Genomic DNA, 23,553 nt, shown 5'->3' on the forward strand with positions numbered 1-23,553 from the left:
GCTGGTGCAACTACAGATTGTGGTCAGAGCCCTGATTGCTGGGTTCTCCTCTCAGCAACTGTTTCCCACCCCCATCTGACATCGAAACTGCAGCACAGCCCAGATGGTGCACAGAAGGTACCAACCCAAGGAGCTCAAATGTTGCTGACAACCTTGCTGACATGTCGTGCTGGTGTCTGTACAGCACTGAATTTCCTTACAGAGGCTGTTTCAGCTGGATTTTTCAGGGCTGTTTGAACTTTGTGATGATACTCTTACTTGGGAATTTCCTTTTGAAACCAAGGGCTCTCTGCAGAGCATTTATTGACTTTTGAAGAGACGCAAGGAGGGAGGTTCTGCCTACGAAAAAGCAAGCGTTGCATCACTGGTTCATGTAATTGAAATAGTTCCTTGCAAGTTGCTCATGAGTCATAAAAGATAATAAATAACTGAAGAATGATTTTACCTAACAAAGGAAACAGTTGTTGCAGAGATGCTCTTATGTTGTTCAGGTTGTGATTAACTGGTTTCAGAAGGGGAAGTAAAATTTTAGACCCACAAAAGGAAGATAAATATGGACCTCACACAGTTTCCTTTCCTCAGTTTTGGTTTACGCTGAACTGTGGGATCAAGGTAACTGCCAAGAGCATTTCTATAGACACTGAAGGTGAGTGATAGAAGTCACAAAGAAGTATAGCCTAAAAACATGGCAAAAATGGGATTTTAAACCGTTTGCTTTAAGCAAGCACCAAAATCCAGTTTGGCTGTGTTAATCCTCTCCTCTGACATGATGCAACATCATTCTTACCCTTAAATAAAAAGCAAGGTGGTGGGATTTTCCAAAAATCTACATTAGCCCAAGAATGAGCTCACTAAAGTAAATGGATATTTTTGAACAGTGTTGTGCAAGTGCCGTGACTAAGTACATTTTAAAATTGTACACCATTCCTAGTAACATCTTATGCAAAATTAATTTTACTGAAAGTAAGTGCAGTGAATAAAGAGGATGTTTTACAGATGGAATTTTATATTTCATTGGGAAGTTGTAGTTGATTTTTACCAGCTTACTAAGAAATGTCTTGGAGTGCTGTTTACACAAATAATCAGAAACCTTCATAAACATCATAGAATAATGGGAAGTCTGTGTCAGACCATGGTAAATTACAGAAATGTCAGGTAATCAGGTCATCTGGGGAGAAAGCGTAGCCCGACAAGATGAGGGTTGCAAACCTGTATGGTAATCATGAGAATAATTACACAGCTCTCTGTCCTGATGTTAATCCTCGCATCACCCCTGCAAGGTAGGATCTATATTGTTGCCTTAATCCTGTTGATTTTCTTAGTCATGTGGATGCCACAGGAATGATAAATCTCAAGGCTCTTTTTCTTATATTCAGCAGATCCAGTACCTCATAATTGTGTAATTTGGCCTAAAGCAACCCCTAGGCAGTGCGTGTTCATGGGAAGTGTGCAGAGGGGATTGTGGGGATTAATAGCAACAAGGGGAAAGTCACAACCTGCTTTTCCCCCTTCCCCTCTTTCTTTTGTTTCTCCCAGGAGAAAAACCCTACAAATGTACCTGGGAAGGCTGCACCTGGAAGTTTGCTCGATCCGATGAACTGACGAGGCATTACCGCAAGCACACGGGAGTGAAGCCATTCAAGTGTGCAGACTGTGACCGCAGCTTCTCCCGCTCGGATCACTTGGCGCTCCACCGCCGCAGGCACATGCTGGTTTGAGAAATGCTACCTGTTCCAGCTGAGTTTAAGAGCTGGGTCTCTTAACTACCCACAGTGAATTCAGCAGGGCTGAATCCCCCCTCTACAGTGTTAACAGGCAGGGCTTTCCCTGATGTCTGTAACAAAAAATAATAACAGAAATAATGAAAAAAAGCAGGAAAAGAAGTGCCACTCTTCTCCTCGCCATCTGAAGTTAACCCTGTCTGCCCCTCAGCATGGCTACCCCCTGAAAGTGTCATCACAATCACCTGGGAAATAGCAGCCGAGATGCTACAGGAATGGGCATTATTTCACATGCTGCATCCTTTGACAAAAAATGTTTATAGCTTGTATGTTTTCTCAGCTGCCAGACGTTTTGTTCCTGAAGAATCACTGCTGATTGGAGGATAGATACCACGAACTGATGATGATGATGACGATGATGATGATGATGAGAGCAAGACCGCTAGATCTGTATTATGCCATCCTTGCCCCTAGTTTTCAATACCATCTGTCCGGTGTCAGCACTGCACCGGAGCTGTGCTGCAGACAAGCTGCGTGTGAGTAGGCAACAAGATTCTGCTGGAGAGGTCCCGCTGCCGGAGCTGGAGGGTTGCTTGATCAGACTTCTGCAATAATGATGGTGGCATTTTAATATCATACCATAATTTGTTGTTATGCCCTAGAGGACACCAGCCATTTAACCTTTTTCTTTTATCTTTTTATTTCCTTCTTTTCTTTCATTGTTGTTGTTGTTGAAGTCTGTAAAATAAGCAAAGGGCAGCAGCATCTCTGCTGAAATACCGTATTAAGTATCTGTATTTTACCATGGACTTACTTAGATCCATTTTCTGATTTGTGTAGAAAGAGCCCACCTAAAATCTACCACCCTATTCTCAATGTGCTGTTTTCTTTCATGCAGGTATCCTCTTCCCCACAACCATTATTTGAACCCAAGGAAATAGTCAGATCTTGTACTTGCTGGTACCAAGGTTAGTGGTATAGCCATTCATGAAATGGAATTGAATGTATTATCAAAACAAAACAGAGAAGAAACGGCTGCATCTCTTGCAGAGAAAAAGCAATAATGAATAAAATGGCTCTTGAGACAATAAATAACTCCACACTAGCAGAAGTGGGGGGTATGCAGAAACAACATGTAAAATTTAAGCATTTAAGTTAATCTTGTTGCTGGTTTCACTGACCTGCTAGGTGCCACAATTAAGTACTTTTATTACCTTTAACATCATACTTGTGTCTGGAAAGCAGGAAAGATAAAGCAAAGAGTTGATTGTTGAGGAGGTAGTGGATGAACTGTAAGTAGGACAGAGAAATATTTCTGCAGTGGTGCTCTGCAAAACATTAGATTTCTCCCTGGGAGTTAGGGAATAAGAGATTTTGCCAGCTGTCCAGTATGATATAAATGGCCTTCTATATGGGTACCAGTGTCTGCCTCTGCTGGGATTTTCAATCCAAGCCTTTTCAGATTAAATAAAAGGAAATTCTTGATCATTCCCATACAGCCCTATAATTGCAAACCGATTTGTATTAATTGTATTATGTAGGAAAGAGAGAAACTCTTAGTCATCAGTTACTCACGCAAACAGAACAGTGTTTTTCTGTTTTCTTTCCTCATAAGGATCTGCTTATTCAGCTAAATTTGACGAAGGGCTTGGCGATATTTTCTAAGTGGTGATATTTTCATAGTTTGGAGATGAAAGATGTAAACATAAAGGTCTTTTACAATGCATTTAATTATGAATATTTTGTTCCAGGAATTGCACAGATTAAATTTGTGATGCCACTTGTTTGATTTTAAACATTTGACTATATCAGTTAATATCAGATGCCTGGATCAAATGTAGTAATGTTCAGGGGATTCTGAAATCAAGGTAATCTTTTAAGAAAAAACAACACAGAATACCCATACAGATACAAAAGCAATTAGTTAATTGAAGATCAATATGACTGGGATAATAGCATATTAGACCCCAGAGTTTCATTGTCTTTAAATATCCTGAATATTCCCCAGTATGGATAGTTTATCAGCTCTCTGAAAGAATTTACTGCTGTTAAAGCTCAGGCTTCCCACTGCTGAGTGGTCAGCAGAGAAACTCAACACAAATTATTCACAGCTGTAGTGGGAAAAATGCCTCTATCAATTCCCATTTACCATGTCAGTGATCTACTTCTGCCAAATTTGATGACATTCTAGAATCCATCCCCAAAATCAGGGACACAGCAGGGCTTCTGGATAGACCATGAGGCATTGCAGGGCAGCAGAACTGTGTCTTTACCAGCAGCATTGCTACTGTTGATTTAAAAAACTGGTTGTCATAGTATTGTGCCATGAGGTGCTTCATGGATTATGTCTGAGGTCTGGTTTTTGTATACTTCAATATCATCACCTCAAAAGCATCTGTCATTGTTGGCATTTAGGGAAAGAAGTTGTATCAGGCAGAATTCCAGTGATAATTTTTTTTTTCCTGCCCAAGAATATTTTACCAACTAATTATTGGAATAACAGTAATTCAGTTAAGAACCAATGGCATACAGAATTCCTTTTGGGATCTGTGATTTTATTTTTTTTTCTCTCACAGAAAATTAAGTTTGCTTGAGCAGAAAGTCTTACTGGGCATTCTGTTAGCATACAGGAGGATGTGATGTTACTCTCAAAGGCAGGGTGCAACTGGGAGAGATCAGTGTTCCTCTTTAGGCTTCCCTTGTAGTCAGTGAAGACAAAGAAACTACAAGAGCAATGGAGAGGCCTTAAATTTCAGCGTTCAGCTCTGATATGCCCTGTGAAGGAGCCATATGTATGACAGATCCTGGAGAGGCTCATCTCCCAAGGCTGAGGTTGGTCTGCATGAATCCCTGGTTTTTCAGCTGGTTACATGTTACTTTATGCATTGGAAACACTGCAACAGAAAGGGGGTCTGATTTTATTCAAAAAACCCCAAAGTGAATTGAGTTAAAGCAGTACTAATGCCGATGGACACAGGCAGAGTGTAGCAGTGGTAGGAGAATGAAGCCAAAAGGTAAAGGAGCGTGTGCTACATTTTGTTATTTCACAGGCACCTCCTCAACCTTTCCAGCACATGTACAAAGGCTTCTGCTGTAGCCAACTTGCACAACCAGCAGAAGTCCACCACTGGGTTTCAAGTACACAGTATGGTTCTTGTTGAGGTTCTCATTCATACCAGTGCCTGCAGGCTTTGATCCCAGTTACTCCATGGGGTTCTTTTCTAGCTTTTGGCCCCTTCAGAAGTATTTTAAGAAAAGTTACTCAATGGGATGGGGGTGCTTGAATGTGGAGCTGATGTCCCCCACATCCTCAGTGTGTCTTTTGCCTTTATTGGCTGTGGTTCAGACCTGTCAAGTTTCCATGCTCTTGCAAAGACCACGGGGATTGCTCCAGGGTAGTTCCTCAAAAATCCTGGTACCCCACCACAGGTCTGTGATGTTTCATGGCTGTGGCAAAGGCTTACATCATATGTAGCATGCAGAAATACCAGGTCTCATCCTGACATGATCCCGTAAGTCCATCTTAACTGGGTAGTTGGGATACACAAATATACAGTGTCTCATTCCTTCAGAAAGACAGAGATTTCAGTCCACCATGCTGTGACATTGCATGTTACAGCTTGCAAGGGAATTATGCCATGAAGTGTCAGATTTCATAAATTTTGAAAAAGTTCTAAATGGGTTTGTCAGGAAACCTCAGGAGCCAGCATTTTAGGAAAACGTAATGAGCAAACAGCTTTGATACAGAACTTTTAAAATTTTTAATTGTGTCATTATTTTTTGAACACCCCTTATATTCAGCACTGTAAAATTAGCTCATTGCAACAGCAGTTTTTACTTGGGAATGAAGATGCAGTATTCCTTATTATCTCTCATGCTTACATAATTATTAACTAGATTTAGACTGACTTGTATATATGATTATTTGCTGGAGTAATGTATAACAAAATTAACAGTGTTGAAAATTACATCAGTGATTTTGATGTTTGGGTAAACTTGCAGTGCAGAGCATGGACAAATAGCTGGACAGCCTTTCTCCCCTTTTAATAATAACAGTGATCATAAGTCTTGTTTTCCATTAGCCACATTGAAAATGTATTCTAGTTGCCATTTATAAATTTATCTTCTGATAATAAATGCTGTTTAATGTAAAAAAATCTCTTTCTCCTTTATTGAAGGTGGGTACCTAAAAATCAGAGTGAGTGTGACTAATAATATCTCACTTACTTTTTAGTATGAATCTGGATTTGGAAAGGTCATTGTATGAAACTGTGTCTTCCACAGCAGTCAAGTCTTAAGATCATTCAGTAAATCCATGCTACTCCCACATGCTCACCCTTACACTCATGCCTTTGAACCCCAGCACTTCCAAGTGTCTGTACCCATGTGCAGGTAATAAACAAGTTTATTTAAAATCAAAATCGGAGGGGGGGGGGGGGGGGATCCCCAAAAAAATAGAAAAGGAAGAATTTTAAGTAAGCACTGTTTTAGAAAATACTACCTTAAGAAACCAGCTCATGTTATTGTGTTATGCCTTTGCCTGTGATAGGTGACTGGAGAATTGCACAAAGACATTGTTGCATTTTCACAGTTTTGCTATAGTGTAGCATTTGCTGTGTAATGTATGCTTATGAAATCATGCCCACTGGAACACTGAAAAGGCTTAAATTCTCCACAATAAATCAGGTTTTGGCATAAAAATGTAACTGTAAGGATACTGCATCTTTAGAAATCAAAGTAACGTGAAAGTATTTTACTATACTTGTAAACAATTAAAATATTCTGTAATATATGTGATAATGGAAAAGTATTTTCAAACTCACGGTTTTACATGAGGTGTTAAATAGCTTAAATAAAATACATTTTTAAACAATCCTTACCTTCAGTTTTCATCGGGACGACTATTAGGATAATGCCTTGGAAAGCTTAAACACAAAACACGAGAAGTAAAGTGTTCTGTTTTATCAGAGCATGTTTTCTCTGCAAAATGGAGTGGCCACTTCTTTGCTGTTTTGCAGATGGTGTGTGATAGAGCAAAGTTATACTGAGTCCTTCAGTGTCAAATAAGTCAATGCTCAATGTCTTTGACTGAATAAAGGAAAAAACCACTTAAAATGAAAACCATATGAAAGGTTTGGCGGTTTGTGATTTCTTTTTTCCTTCTGGCATTTTACAATGAACTGCAGATACAGGAATGGCAAACACTCATATGATTTTATTTCTTCTTGTAGTTCCCCAACTACAGTGCATCCTGATTAAAGGTTGCAGAGCTGAAATAGGCAGCTGTTTTTTGCTGATTCCAGGGGAGTTTAGTCTTCTAGGTGCAGTAACATGTCAAGAATATCCATTGTAGCAGGACAGTTCTGACATTTAAAATACATGTACACTTCAGTGAGATAGCCTGAAATCTGTTTTAAAGGTGAAACTGAAAGTGCCTGTAATTAGAACTGATGGGATGTTCCTATACTTTTACACAGCAATAACTTAATGGGATTCTGTTAACAATAAGGTGAAAATGAAATTTTACTTTGAGAACAATAATGCAGCACAGAAACAAACACAAAGTGCCATTTGTATGTTCACATGTTGAGATACTGTGTTAGAGGTTTTAGTTATTTTCTCAGATAACATCTGTCATATATTTGTAAGAAGAAAATAAATCTTAGTTTACAAATTACTCGTAGCTGTACCAATTCTCAGTAGGTGTGATTGCAGGTCGTTGTCAAAGCAGTGTTTTAGGGGATTTCTTCCCAATTTATGTTGGATATGCCCATATATCCAGGGTTATTCTCTAGTGAAGTAATCCAAAACCAGCAATAAGCCCAATGGAGCTTTTTTTAGGGAATATGATAGAAGAGGGATTCTCTTGAAAAATCCTCTGCATTGAACTCTGGAAACACAAGAGTTCACCTTATGTCTCCTTTCTCTTCATCACGTAATGCTCATAGTATTTAATGCCATCTTGGTTGACTTCATGAGTGGACAAAATATATCACTTCTCCTTCTTTTGGGGACAAGTGAGTGAAAAATTGGGGACTGTCAGTCTAGACACTATTTGAATAGCAAACAAGAAGTCGATATTCCTAAAATGAAGTATGGAGATTTTTATATTGAGTGGCCTAAACATTTGCATCAGTAGACTAATTGATCTTACCAGAAAATGGCCAGCTGTGACTCTTGCACTCTTACTTTTTCTCAATTTTTTTGTAAGTATTAACTACTGCTAATGGATTCTTAAAATAGCAGTGTAATTCCAGCCCTCATGCTTCTTCTATTTTTAAAAATTAATTTATTGGAAATCAAAATGTAACTGGTTGTTCTGATGCCTTTGCCAAGGAAGATTGCTTTCCATTCTCTGAATTTGTACCTGTCATTTATCCAGGCAAAATTTGGTATTTGAAAAATCCTGCATTTTGTCTAGACTTCTGCTGCCATCAGCAGCAGGTTGCTGCTGGAGTCTCAGTGTGGCTCATACACAGATGAAAGTGCAGGTGCAAAAACAACACCCTCCCCCCACCCAAAAGAAAAAAATGCACTTGGACACATGTGTAACAATTAGATATTCATGCACAAGTTGATAACGTGACAAGGTTGCTTGTTCAGTACCAAATTTAAATGTTAACCACTGGCAGAAATAATCCCATCAGAACATATATATACTTACTCTGTTGTCCCGAGCTTATCTCCAGATATTAAGCACATAAAAGAATTCAACTCATGCTGGGGATTTCAGGAGAGTACCAGGGATTTTGTTGTCAGGACAAAGGAATCTAGTTTCTTACTCAGTACGTGAGCCCTTCTTGGAGAGGAGTGTTTGGTTCTTTGTTCTGGAGCAACAATACTACGAGGGGGCACCCTTAGAAAGCTGCCATGTTGGAAAGTTTGGCCGATTCCAGCCCTGCATGTGTTAGTTCTTCAGTAGGAAAGGGCACCTTGTCTTCACCATCCCAAAATGAGACAGGTTTTTTTCCCTTCATTCTGAAAAGCAAACTCTGAGTAAGGGTCCTTATTTTTATTGATGGGTTTTTTAGTCTGTCTTGTTTTGGTTTTACTTTTGTGTGTTTTTTTGGGTTTTTTTGGGGTTTGGGTTTTTTTTTTTCGCTTTGCCAGCATTACTCTATAGCAGCTCATGCTCACTGACTTTGAATTATGAAATAATTACCCTTGTGGTAAGTTTTACATTATTCAATACAGAGTTTTTCAGTCCTCCAGAGAAGCAAAACTGGGCATGTGAATTTTAGCTCTTACAAAAATAAGAGTAAAAAAAAATTACTTGAGATCCTGTTGTCCATGTGAATGAACTGCAGTATCTTTCCCAGTTCAGAGTCAGAAGTTTCAGTGAGCCAAGGTACTCTCAGTTATAAAAGCAGAGGTGGTTCACACATTGACTTGCTAAACCTTGCTCTGCGCTGTGACCTCAGCATTGAAAAACCAGTAGTGTCTGATATGGGACTATAGGTGATGGCTTTGATGGATTGTCATAAGCATGAACCATGAAATACACAAATAGGTTCAGATACCACTTTTCTCCCTCTCCCTGCCTTTCTAGATATAAAAGAGCTTTGCAAAGACAACTCGAGCCAAATCTTCATGGCTGAACTAATATTTTTCATGGTTCAGAGTTGTTGTTGTCATTTCTGGTTTCAGACTTTTTCACTGCTACATATCCATCTTAAAAAAACCCACATGGTTTATTTCTTTCCTGATTGTCCTATACATGGCTTCCTTGGTAATATAAGTTCTTCACGAAACACCTACACAACATGCTCTCTTGACCCTCTGTCTGTCCTTACAAAGTTGTATTTCCCATTTGCACATTTGTAGAATACACACAGAGAAGTAATGAATTACTTAAGTTTCATGCACCATCAGCCTTAAGACCTTCAACCCATACACAGACACATGCATTCATACACATCAAGGGAAAGAGAGATTTGGACACTGCTATCAACATGTGGGGTCAAAAATACCATTAAATCAGAAAGTTCTTTCAGCTGTGTTCAGGAGAAAACAACAATACTGAAAATATCATTCTTGGCCAAGTTACTTATGGACTAAGCAAATTCCCCCATGGCGTTATTTGAATGAAAACCTAAGGATGGGATTGTATTTGGCCCCAGATTGTTCCTTCTAATCAGGTCATTACTGTTGTATGTACTAATGAGCGTTCATTTGATCCTCCTGTGTAAAAATACAAAAACATCCCGTAGTTTACCAAGCAATTCATTTGGGACTGAAGCTTCACAGCAATGGAATTAGTATGTACAGCACCTCAATCTTTTCCTAGATAAGATGTGAAAGGGAGGGCCATTATCAGTAACCCCATAGAGATAGTAGTGTCAATAGAGCTCCTACATTTAAAAGGAATAAAAATACCAGTGCTAGCAGGCAAACATATTTGTTTCATTTTAGACTTTCTTTTGCCTTCTTTTCAAAAGCTTTTAAATACAAAGACTACTTTTCTTCAAAACTTAAACTTCTGCAGATCTAATTTCCCAATAGTTTCCTCTGCATTTATATACTATGTAGTGTTTAGGCAATGCCTATGTTATAAGTTTATTAATATTATGTAAGTGTTGTTCTTGTATTTATGTATAGTGTATGTATTGTAAATATACTCAGAGCTTTTTTTCCTCTTACTGTAAAAAGGTGATTTTTGCCCTATGATAATGTAAAGGGAGTCCCCTAATGAAATTCTGTCAGAGGATGATTATTCCACTCTATTCTCAAAGATTTAAATGAACAAGTGTTATTGTTTTAAATGGTGTCTCAGACATACTTTGTTGGTGCATTGCTTTTCTGTATTCAACTTTCCTATGAATTGAGCTGTGAACTGAAATAGAGTTTAAACCTTTAAATGTATGCATTTGTACAATTATCTGAATGGAGGCATGAAGGTTAAATAAAGCATTTTGTATGGAACAAACCCCCTAATTATTACTGTGGATGACTCAAACCTTCTGGAATACCTACTTATTAACTTTTTAAAATTAAATCTTCATTTTCTATAAACATATAGTGATTTTTTTTTAATGGCATGTGTGCTTAAGAAATGGATTTTACTTACTTTTCTGATTTTTTAAAAGCCACTATAGAGAGTAGATGTTCTTTCTCATTTCACAGAATTTGTGCATCTGTGGCAAAGCTGGAACAAATAAAAAAGCACTCAACAGTACAAACAAAAATGTCCTGGGATGATATAAAAATATTTTGCATTACTATATAATCTGAGTTCCCCAAGTACTTTAAAGGGGGAACTCTTTGCTTCTGCCCCTGTCCTCTACCTGTGTGTGGGGAGGCTGGTGCAGTTGATGTGCAGCATCTGTGAGGTACCAGTGTAGTCAGGAGAGTTTGTTCACTGTGTGTCCCTGAAGTGAAGGAACAGCTGCTGGAGGAGGGCTGTGGGACACTGGAAAATGCAAGTTCATACCTGGTTGAAGAGAATTGGTATTTGCCATTGCTCTGAGGGCCACTCTGAGGTGTGTGCTTCTCCCTTTGTGTCTGACCATTCAATAAAAAAAGCTTTCTTTATGTTCAAGCCAGTCTAAGACAACTGGATGTAAAGTTAGAGGCTTGGAGCAGCACATTGCCCGTATTGGTGAAATTTCTCCTTAAAATCAATGTTCCCCTTCCCCTGAATTCACATCAGCTTACTTCTAACCAATAAGATAATTTGTCTAGCAAAAGCCATGGTGTTACATGGTTACAGGCAGGGAAACGAGTAAACAAAGTGATTTGGAGACCTTTGAGCCTAAGGAGGAGATGTTTCTCAACCATATCTGTGCTATAACAGATCTTCCATCTCGCAAACCAGTGATGAATTTAAAAATCAGATAGTTGCATTGGCCCTTCCAAAGCACTTCTGCTTTCCACACAATAAGTTGTTTGTTATTCCTCAGTGTCCTGTGTGTGTTTAATTTCATTTTTTTCTCCCAAGAGTGACATAAGTATAAAATGCATCACTGCCTGTTTAGTCTGACCTCCTCAGTGAACGCCCACACCGTCCTCTGCCCTGACCCATGCTCTGTTCCTGAAAAGTTATTTCTTCCACTTGCACAAACAACTGCTCAATTGTCATCTAATCCCTCCCCCTTTCCTCCCCCTTTGTTATTGAACAGTCCACTTGGAATGAAAAGTTGGCACGTTGTGTTAAGTACATCGTACAGGGCATGTCTGGCTCTCCTGTGCATGACAAGGAGTGGCCTCTGGTAACCACCTTCAACTTTGCACATGGAGTTACTAGATCAGATAAGCACAGTTCCCTCTCTACGTGCAGAAAAAAAAATCGCATCAGCATCATCCTTGAACCCAGGGAGATTGCCTGCCTCCCAGATGGAGCTGGAACTCCCCAAGTTCTGGCAGTGCAGACTTTCACCCATGGATTTAGAGTGCAAATCCTCATGTCCAGCCTCTAACAGAGAAGCTCATCCATATGAGAGGTCTGTCTGAAAGGTCTGCTCACTGCACTGTGGCCTGATAGCATCAGATTTTGGTTGGGAGTTGAAAGGGCAATGCTAGGGGGAAAACCTGGTGGTGCTCACCAAGTGTTTGTCCTTTCCAAAGTGAAGCCAGCAGTGGTCCGGGCTGCCACGGATGTAATTGGTCTCTTCAGCAGTGCCTGCGGTGCACACCGTGGAACCTGTCCCTAAACAACCCTCCCATCCGAGCAAACCGGGCAAAGTTAAATCCTTTAAATAGACAAAGAGCCAAAGGCATTTGACTGAAGCTGGAGTGACTCAGTAGTTAAGCAAAAAATGCCAGAATCGCAGAATGTTTGGGGTTGGCAGTGACCACTGGAGGTCATGTGGTCCAGCCCCCTGCTCAAACAGGGACACCTAGGGCCAGTTGCCAGGAAGGTGTTCAGATGGCGCTTGAGAATCTGCAAGAGTGAAGATTCCACAGCCTTGCTAGGCAACCTGAGGCAGGGGTCAGCCACCCTTAGAGTGAGAAAATGTTTCGTAATATTCATAATAGCACCTGACCATTTGGAGTCACTCCCTCTCACTTTGGCCATTAGGCAGAACAGGCTCTCTGGTTAAGGTTCTGACCCATTCTGTAACTGGCTATGGTTTTTATACCCATGGGTGTTTTCTGTGAGAGGTCCCAGATAGCAGCAGTAGCCATACCCTTCCTGTTGAAGTGTACTCACAAAGGCATTTACTGCCTCACATACTTGTCTTACCATAAATATATGGCCCATAATAACTAGACCTGCGCCTTACAAAGGAATGAATAACCAGATTTAGCCAGTAAGCTGAAACATGTCAATATATTTTATCCTTTATGTTTTCATTTGTATCTTTGCACAACCTTGCTCACAGGTGCACTGTGCCCTTTCCTGGTTATCTTTCTCATTTGCTGGGGATATCGATCTATAAAACCTCCTTGTAAAATATTTCAAATAAATTCTTTGTTTTTTTCTGGGGTGACTTCTCTACACCTGTATTTTTGGGCCTATGCAGAATATTAACAGACAGAAACTAACAATAAAGTCCAGAAACTACTGCAAAAGCAAACAGTGAAACCAAGATGCTTGCAAAGCGTTATAAATCTCTGCTGAGCTCGGGTTGCTGTTTAATCTTTATATAGAGGTACGTCTCAAGGTTATCTGCTCCTGAGGGGTTCTCTGGAGGCTTTTGTGATTTGTCATCCGCTCAGCTTCTTATCAGTCACAGGTATTTCCCCTTGTAACATTTATTATGGGCTCCCCTCTGTGTTTCTTTAAAATGCAATGCCCTGAAGAGGCTCTGGTATGCCGTTTTTAAGGAGTTATTAAATCTCCCTCTCCCATGATCAACTGGATCGTAAATGTGGCACATGCGGCATAGCAGGTGCGGCAGCACCGGTGGCTGAACACGCTCGCTGGGACTGGATGGAAACGCAGAAGCCTGCAGCTCTGGAAAGGAGTCTTCTGTCTCCATCTAGCAGTCTCTGGCTGGAAAAGTACAGTTAAATACATTCACTGAATATGTTATGTACATAGAAGCAAATCTACTGCAAGTAGCATAAATAAAATAACCATCGTGGCAGCTTAGCTAAGACACTGTCTGATTTTGAGGTGGAAAAAATCTCAGTCCTTTCCACCAGGATGATCATGGCCATCCTGCTGTGCCATCCATTTCAGCAGAGGCAAATCCAGCCCTGGCTGCTGCAGCAATGTGTCATAATTTCTGAGGAGCTGGCAGACTTGAGAGGGGGACAGTGAAACTCCATCATCAGCAAGATGACAGGGAGCCTCTCTGCTTGTGGCGAAGCTGGGACAGCAGAGGATGTGCTGGGAAATGGCTTCCTCTCCTGTGTCCACAGCCTCATGGAAATGTGCTGCTGAAAGAGAGGGCTGGCTGGTATGGGAAGCACGATGCAACTGTCCCCAGCTATCATTTTATCCAGCAGATAAAGCTGCTTTAATTCCTCATTTATCCTTAAATACCTGCTTTGTCTACACTGACATCTGACTGTTAGCACGTATAGGCATGTAAGTACATGCATATATCTGCTTAGTACATATATATGTGTATTTATACACGCACACATGCATGCACTGTATGCATGTATGTAGGTATGTACTGACCAGCTCTTTCTAAAGGTCATTGGGGCACCAGGAGGACTGCTGGGAACACATTTTGGAGCCAGGTGTTCACACAGGTATGCAACAGCTGAGTAGCAGTTTTAAAGCCCCTTTACTTCGAGATGTTAGAGCCAAAATGGGTGCCACATCCCTAGAGTGTTATAGGCCAAACTGGATGGGGCTTTGGCCTAGTGGAAGGTGCCCCTGCCCATTGCAGGCAATTGGAACAAGATGATCTTTAAGGTGCTTTCCAATTAAAATCATTTTATGTTTCTGTAAAAGGTCAAGGGAGGAGATGAATGCTCAGATTCCTTCTATACCTGTCCCCCTTATCTGAGCTGGTGCTTCAAGGGGTGCTCTGTAGCCCCACGTGCCCCCAGACCTGGCCTGTTCTCATCTCCCCCACTGGCAGCAGGTGTTCACCCCAAGCCTGGACCGCAATGAGCATCCCATAGGAGACAGTGTGGCCTCCCCCATGATGGAGAGGTCCAAGGTCACCTGGCCAGCCTGGGGACCTGCCCACAGCACCATCACCTCAGCACCCAGGTGTGGACAGGGGCAGAGCCCCAGGGGACAGCAGGGGCATGAAAGCAGAAGTTTAGCCTCAGTGGTGCTGGGGGATTTGTTTCACATCTGGGCTGGTGGATGGGTCTGCAGGTAAGGGATGTGAGCAGGAAATGGGAGCTGCTCCTTTGGTGCCCATCTCTCATTCAGCAGAGGTCCGGTACTTCGCTGCTTCCAGTGGGAAGGAGCTTTGTGGAAATTGAAATCCTGGAATTAGCTGAGATGAAATTGATCTCCATCTGTGCAAATTGGTAACATGGCTGTTTCAGTCTGCTGGTGAAGTATGCAATCTGTTTCTGAGGCGTTTTGTAAAAAATTAGAAAAGACTGGTAGAGAGTTTCTGCAGAGCTTTTTTGGTTCTGATTATTCATTTATTTACAAACGATCATTTAGACCATCTGTGGCTTTTCAGTGTAACTGAGAGAAAACTCTGAGCTTCCCAGAACTTTACAAGTGTGCCAAGAAGGCAAGACTGCAAAGGCTTTTGGAGCTAATAAAACAAAGACAGAAAAGCTGCTTGTTGTGATGAGGTGGGGGGAGGAGAACACAAGGCCTTTTTCCTTCCTCAGCCTTGCTTTGTTTCCCATTTTGTTTGACATTTGTAATCAAAGCCTCAGCACCTTTGCTTTAGTTATAATAACTTTACTGTAGTTATTACATGAGCCTCCGCAGATGTACACACAGCCCAAGTTTTTAGCCTCCGGCACTGACCACTCCCCAGACAAGATGCTTGTTCCTGTACCACAGTACGTGTGATTCTGCAAGTTTCATTTATCACAAGGCAGCAGTACAGACACAAGAAAAGTACAGCAGGAGCCAGGGGCTCAAGATGAGGTTTGGCACACAGTACATCAACATCAGAAAAGACTTGTTCCTTCAGCTTTCATCACTAACAACATCTGGGAAGATGAATGTAACTCAGTCACGGTTGCTGCAAATTAAAATAAATGAATAGCCTGCCAAGTGTGGGACAGAAGTGCTACATCCATGTGTTTTTGTGGGAAAACTAATGTGGCCCTTCGGGATTGTCAGCTTTAGTTTGATTCACATGGATGGCCATGTACCCATAAACTTTAAGGAGCTTTCAGGGCTTAAAATATTTTCCTTGACTATCCTAGCAGGAAGGGTTTTGGTAGGAAGTAAGGATGGCATTGATAGCAATTTCATGCTTGAATTCAACTCAGAGAAATAGTGAGAATGTGTTAGTTCACTGGCTGTAACTTGCAGGAGTGGTGGTGATATCCAGCAGATCGATAGCCACTTAGCAAAAACACAGTGGAAGGTGACACCTTGCTGTAGGGGTCAGGAATGGCCTGATAAATATATGAGGGAATATATCTCCTGGATAGCTGGAGAAGAGAAGGCTCCAGGGAGATCCTATAGCAGTTTTCCAGTATTTTTAGGGCTTACAAGAAAGCTGGGGAGGGACTTTTTTCAAAGTGATGTGACAAAGGGTAATGGCTTTCAACTGAAGGAGAGTAGATTTAGTTTTGATATTAGGAGGAAGTTCTTTACTGTGAGGGTATTGAGTTATTGGAAATGGTTTCCTAGAGAAGCTGTGGATGCCCCATCCTTGTAAGTGTTCCAAGGCCAGGTTGGATGGGGCTGCGAGCAACCTGGTATCCCTGCCTGTAGCAGGGGGCTTGGAATTAGATGATCTTTAAGGTCTCTTCCAACCCAAAGCACTCCATACATCTGTGAAACCAAGCACTTTTTTCTCTACAGTAGCTGGAGTCTGAGATGGTGCTTTCATAAGTGGAAGGAGCACAGGACACAGAACTCAGGCTTTTGTGGTATCCTGCTGTAAACATTACAGCTTTACTGCCAGCCACAGAAAGCACCGCCAGGTAACACCTGGTTCCCACCTGGGTGGCCAAGACTTACGCCACACTTCTTGCTCCAAGTAGACTGATTTTCTGGCCTTTCTGCAGGCCAGGTACAGAGGTCCAGCTAGGTCTGTTTGAGGTTGTGATCTTTAATTCCTGCCTGGAAGAGGGTGGCGGGGATGGGGTAGAAGGCAAATAACTACAGTACGAAGAGGTGGTCACACACCTGTAGTATGAGCCAAAGACTAAGGCTGAAGTGAGATGTGAAGTCAGGAAAAAGAATGAAAGGACAAGTGAAAGTATCAGTAACCCTGGGACTGAGATGAGGGTGAAGTATGGTTATACAGTGGTCCTAGGGATCATGCACTAAGATACAAAACACTGAATCAGACAGTGCCGACATAACCATTTATCCTTCCATTACACCTTTATCTGTACATCCCACAAAGATGTTTAGAAGTGTCTTTGCAAGCTTTGTAAGAATTATTGGTGCTGGATGTGTTCTCCTCTTTTACAATAATGCTCCTTACCCCCAAGATTCAAACTAAACAAATACAGAAACACACACTTTAAAAACTTGTCCAAAACCACTCAAAATTATAATTGCATCAGATTTACCTCCATTTTTATTAGAGAAAGAATAAGCATTTTGTATCTCCTGCGAAAATCTTGGCCTTCCCATTCTTTTTGTAGTATAAAACCAGTATCTCTAATCACAGTGGGCAAGACTATGAGCCACGAGCTTAAAGGTTCAAATCAGCTTTAAGTGAGGCAAATACGGAAAGATTGGCATTTACTTCTTTAGGACAGGTGTTAAAAGTTCGGCTGATTCTTGAAAAGCATATATAAAATTACTTTAGGTCCACAAGAAATGTTTTTGTATTTGAAATTATGTTCTAGTCCAGTGTGAGCTCAATCCAAAAAGTTTAGGCATTTCTAGGAAACTTTCAGGTAAGTTCTTTGCAACTGGTTTCACTGAGCTTTTTTTTTTCTTTTTTTTCTTTTTTTTTCACTGCTAACAAAAAATAGTGAAAGTTGACAAGAGTGTGCATCCACTAGGAAGCTGCCAGGGATTCATAGGGTCCAGATAATTGACACCCATTAGATATCTGAAAACCTGCATGGACTCATTAAGCAGGCATTTAAATGTCTTGGCTGGATCAGTGGAGCTCAGTGAACCAACACATTTTCAAAAGAAACTCCCTTGTGGTGAAAAGCTGTTGACCAGTGTTCATCTTAATGTGAGCAAGTAGACTGTGCAGGCCAAGACTGGCAAACAAACAGGAATTAAGGGCTTATTTCCATGTCCCCCCTGGGCATACTGTCTGCATAAGGGGCAAAGATGCCACAGATTGAACCTACAAAACTGAGAAGTGCATGTATCATTTTTTTGTTCTGTGTTTCCGTGTAGAGGTACATTATCATATTTTAAACATGCAAGAACAATAAATTTAAATAAATAAATAAATAAACAAATAAATAATAATATAAAAAGGTAGTGGCCCCAGTGCTTGACTGTAGCATGAACTTGAACTCTGGTGGGTTTATTGTGTAGGCTTAACTGAAACACCAGTGACATATCAGCAGTTTATGGACTGGAAAACAAAGCCATTAAGTTATTTTGGCACTGTGTTTCTGACAAAAAAAAAGGTCTGAAGTAAGGGAGTTACAAAAATGTGTTTTACACTGGAGGGCCATTAGCTCTATTGATCAGAGAAACTGCTTTGCAGCCTCCACCTGCAATATTGTGTGTGAGGGATTTGTTTTATGCTCTATTCATCACAACAAACAGACCTCCCGAGTAGCAATGTGTGTTCTTATATAAAAGATAATCTGGGGGCTCTGAAGACTTGAAACTCAGATTTGGTCATAATTATTGGAAGGTCAGCTAGGAGTTCTGCAGAAGTTTGTTTATCCTGATTCCAGCCTGCTAGGTCCAAGAAAATACACTTAATTCAATCCAGGTGACTTTCCATTAAATATAATCTTGTCTTAATTGGTGCCACCTTGACCTCTACTTGTGAAGTCTGTTTTGTGGTCCACAAGTCTAGCTTTAAATGCTCAAACACACATTTCTCCATCTGATTCCCCGTGATTTCATTATGACAACAATTCACTTCATACCACACTCTGTGTGTGTGTGTGTGTGTGTGTGTTTGTGTGTGTGTGTGTGTGTGAAATGCAGGGAAGGTTTAGGAGCAAGAACACATCTAAGCAGGATAGATGTCTTCCTCAAGCTGCCAGCCATGATGGTCTCTGTTACCTGAGACCAGCTCAGTTATCACAAGCTTTAGGATGTCCAAGGTGTAGGCATCAGATAGTGATTCAAAGGCCCTGCTCCCTGGGGCAGCTCATCCCACTCATTCTCCCCAACAGAGGCCGCAACATCCAATTCATGGGAATCATAAATTGGTAGGTAGGATTCGTGGGCCCCATGAGTTCCAGTTTACATCTCCACCAGTGTGCTTTCCTGCTTGAAGTAAACCTCTCAGCCTGGCAACCCTATATCAGGCTAGAACTCACCCTAGTAAGGTATTCCCAGAAGACCTCAGCCTCTCCTAATGATGACGTTAATAATGACACCTTAGCACTGCTCCAATGAGAGGAGGAAGAGGAAGGCTGAGATGCTCCTACAATGTTGGGCTGAGGAGCATTAAGAACCACAGCTCAAAGCAAATGCCTTCCCCTTGGCATGAGGATTTTAATCTGATCTGGCACTTCAAGCTGATGAAAATATTGCTCTGAATTTCCATTTCTGACAGTGGCAGAGAAACAGAAGCTTCTTTATTTCACCAGAAGCCGCAGTTTCCATTCTGGGAAGAAATACAGGAGTTAAGTAGCCCATATCACAGGCATTAGCCAAGTGGGATCTTGTCATATTTGATCAATTTCTGGTGGTAGGAGATTTTGTGAAATGTGGTAAAAAAATATGTACTCAACCACTGATATAAATTAATACTCTAACAACATTAAACTTTGGCTCCAATAGTAGCTGCTGCTTCAGAAGGCTTGAAAAACTGAAATTCTGAATTATGTACCAAACCCAGGCCACCAACTCATCTGGCAACGTTTACAAATGTCATATCAATGCTTTGCCAGAAAAGAACAAAGGCGAAACACTGACAGGACCCAGCAATCTTGGAAGAGATAGAATTTGGATGGAAATTCACGTGGAGTGCTTCAAACAGGTATGATCTGGATTGACCTGTAGGTTAATGCTTCAGGTACCTTACAGAAGCGGGAGGGAGGTTTGGAAACTTTCAGGGAAATTAGATTAAAATCAATACTATTAATAAAATATGGCACCATGTGCCATAGGGAAACCAAGCACTGCTTGATACAATGCACAAATATATTCATTGCCAAGATGGTATAAAGTGCATTTTATATGCAAAAGACAAATATTTTGGCTTTTGTTCAAAGCTACAGCTTCTGAAGTCATGTGGCATCATGAGATGCACCTCACATTTGAATTTGGGGCAGGAAAAGATGACTCATGGAGTCTCAGAAAAAAATCTAAAAATTGGAATTTCTCAAGAACTACACCGTTATTGTTTTTAAGTAAAGTTCAAAGTTTGAACCCTGACATGAAGATTTTTATAATGGTATTAATAATGCTACTTGACACCTTGGACTAACAGGAAAAATTAGTGTACTTTATTACAGAAAAGATTTTCATATTGCTGCCCAAGAGCAACATACAGTTTCTGGAGCAAAATCCAGAACCTTCAGCTTCCTGATGTGTTGTGTCAGCATGTGCCAGCTCAAGGCACCTGGGTGGGATCTTACTAGAGAAAAGGGAGGGCTGAGTGGCAGAGATGGGTGGGAAGAAATGTAAGACCTGTTAAATCCTCCTAAAAAAGACGCTAAGAGATTTCAAGGTCCTAAGAACACTAAGAGAACAAGAGTCTCTTAAGCAACAACAGTGCTGATTTTTTTGGTATGTTTAAGGGAATCTGTTTAAAGGACTAACAGTATTTTATGAATGTGTGCTGTGAATTAAATTTCTTTTTGCGGAGCTTATGCAGAATGGATGGGTAGAGTGAAGGGATGGATCGGTAATGCTGCACATCATATTGAGAAGACAAGGCCAAAGCTCCTCTGTGGCCTGCAGATTGTGTCAGTCTGCTATTCTGGTGTATGGCACAAATAGGTATCCAAAAGTTCATCTGTGCCAATGGACCTCACTACAAGCCAGGCATCAGTTCCACTATGACTGTCTCTGTTCTTTTAGGAGAAATACATCACCATTTCACCTGAGAGTTCTCCCAAAGTTTTCCCTGAAAGCCCGTGTAGATATGTTGACCTCATTGGGTTGTAGCTATGGAATGTGGTACCAGTGCTCAATTAGAATCTGGAGCCAGAGGAGCAAGGTATGACGCCCCATCAGGGAAAGGATAGGAAGAGAGTCCATGCAGGGAACCACTTCAGATTTTGTGCTGGTTCCAATCCAGCTACATGCTGATAGCGTGGTGAACCACAAGCTACTCCAGAGCTGCTTTATCTAAGCTGAAATAATTAACAAATTATTGCCAGAACCCTCAAATATATATTTTGTTTTCTTTTTTCTTTTTTTATGTTCAGCTAACCACGGTTTCCAAAGCACAACATGTGCACAGAAGAGCACCATTCATTACGCAGGTGAATTGTTCCTCATTTAACAGATGTATTTCCAGAGGAGTTGAATTCACCTGTCTGGTGTTTTCTTTCACAGCAACTTTGGCTTCCTTGATACTATGCCAAGAAAGACATCTTTGTTTGTGCCCTTGACTCTAAGTGGTGTCAGCAAATTACTGGCAACAGCACATATTAGTGTCTTCATCAGTGTGAGAATTTATGAAGTCACCGCTAAATCCATCAGGGACATTACATCCTTATAATTCATAGCTGACTCTTAGAACACATGAAAGGAATGGCAGTGTGCCAGCTAACAAAGAATAATTGCCCTACTTACTTTAGCCATGATAATTTGCTTAAATAATAAAAATATGCTGGTGCAACAAGAAGAAATTAATGCGTTGATAAACACAAAGGAGAAAAACACGTAAGTACTGAGCCATATATTAAATACCCATCTTTCTGGCATTGTCATTCTCAATTTCTGGTATTTTAAGCTGATGGAAGCTTTGATCAATATTTATACTTCATTCAGTCAAGAGGAATATGGCAGCATTATTTAAATTTCAGTTTATGGCCCAAAGGATGGTAGTAGTTCATGGCTGGAAAAAAATGGTACATGCAACAAGTTGCAGTAATTACATATTTTTAATGCAAAATTAATTGACTATGCCTGAGAAAGGATATTAAGGGAGTATTCCAGGAGCCTAATTAATTTGGAAAGGAAGCTGAGATCACTGACAAGAGAAATTGCTAAAAAAAGGCCCCCCAATATAGATTTCTGGACTTTTCACTGTTCAAGTCAGACTCACCTATGGAGAATTAAAAAAACCCAGATTTTTGTGGGACACAAAGCAGTCATCTTGGGACCTACACATCCAGTTGTTTTTTTTTATTTGGGAAGTATCCACTACTGAACCAAAATACCTTTTGCTTTTTTGGTTTTTTTTTCTTTGCGACAGCAGCAGCAAAACAATCTTTTCCCCTCTTTCTCTACTCTTCACCCTGAAAACTCTTTAAAGTATGTTTTCATTAAAATTCAGCTTTTATGGAACACTTTCAGCCAATACAAATGAGTGAGCTTTTGGCAAAACAGACTTTGGTAAAGCAAGATGAAGAGGAGCTGAAGACATTTGCCCTATTAACCCATACCTAACATATTAAAGATTGGAAAGGGCTTTGTAGTTAAAAAGATTTGCTTTTCAAAACATCACACTTAAACTCAGAGGGACGGAGGAGAGAGGGAAAAAGGAAGGGGAAGCTTGGTGCAAGAAATCATCTATACAAGCTACAAAGGCTGCCAGACAAAATATTAGTCTTCTGCTAAATTATACAGCATGATATGAAAACACTTGCATTTCTGAAAGGCAACAAAAGAGAAAAATACTGATGAGGAAACCCAATCTTCAAAGCCAAAGCTAGGGATGTTATTCTATGCTCCACGGTAATCCCCAGCTTACACCAGCTCTGTTTGGTCCCCAGTGCCAAGGGATGGTAAGCTCCACTGATTTCACCACCACTATCCTGCAGCCTATGAATCAGAGGCGTTGTATTACCGCCAGGAAAAAGGAACCTGTTGAAAGAGATGTGCTCTGTAACCATGGCAGTCATCAAGAGGGTTACAAATTTTAACCACATTAGTGAGTAAAGTAAAGCAAAGCAAACTGTCAGCATAAACCTGTGAAGGGGAAAAATCCAGAGGGAGGCAAACTACTGCAGTGATGATATTTCCGTGATTATATGACTCTGGAGAACAGTGCACACCTTGTTATATGACTTATGAAAGAAATTATAATTTGTGCTCCTTTCATTTTGGGAGATGTGTAGTAGAGTGGTTAAGAAAAGTTGTCTATACTTAACTGCAGTAAGATCAACACACAGCCAAACCAGACACTTCTAGTTTCTTATCCAAAACTCACCAAGCACAGCTTTTCCTGCTACTTTTATTGGCGAGCCAGAAATATTAAAATTATTGTTCTACAGTATGCCATGGGTTACCTGGAATACCTAAGTCACTTTGTATTCTACATACCTTTAGTTCTTTTAGTGTTCAGTCTGAATGTTATCATGGTGAGGTGGGATTTATTGCTATAAATATTTTTTTATGACTCTTTCCTAGTGCCTTGACAGTGATAAAAACTAAACTGACATATGTTCATTGTGTGGTAATGGACTTAATCCATGCTTTGTCTCTGGAGTTTTATAATCTGTAGGCTGTGTTACATAAAGGAATGGCTTTTACAGTACTTCAGTCTTT

General features: G+C 40.6%; 1 protein-coding gene across 12 annotated transcripts in view; it reads left to right on the forward strand.

Annotated features, from left to right (window-relative positions):
• Window positions 1–10,679, forward strand: part of KLF12 (KLF transcription factor 12) — a 235,901-nt gene extending 225,222 nt beyond the window's left edge. For all 12 annotated transcript variants that reach the window (XM_088050984.1, XM_088050993.1, XM_014251758.2 and 9 more), the window contains one exon: window positions 1,537–10,679. In XM_088050984.1, the coding sequence (XP_087907110.1) occupies window positions 1,537–1,718 (182 nt within the window). In that variant the 3' untranslated portion in view covers window positions 1,719–10,679. The remainder of the gene's footprint in view (window positions 1–1,536) is intronic.
• The last annotated feature ends 12,874 nt before the right edge of the window (window positions 10,680–23,553 follow it).

This window comes from Pseudopodoces humilis, chromosome 2 (genome assembly GCF_049639895.1).
Source record: "Pseudopodoces humilis isolate 2021_Gansu_Grassland_sample_001 chromosome 2, ASM4963989v1, whole genome shotgun sequence".
NCBI lineage: Eukaryota > Metazoa > Chordata > Aves > Passeriformes > Paridae > Pseudopodoces > Pseudopodoces humilis.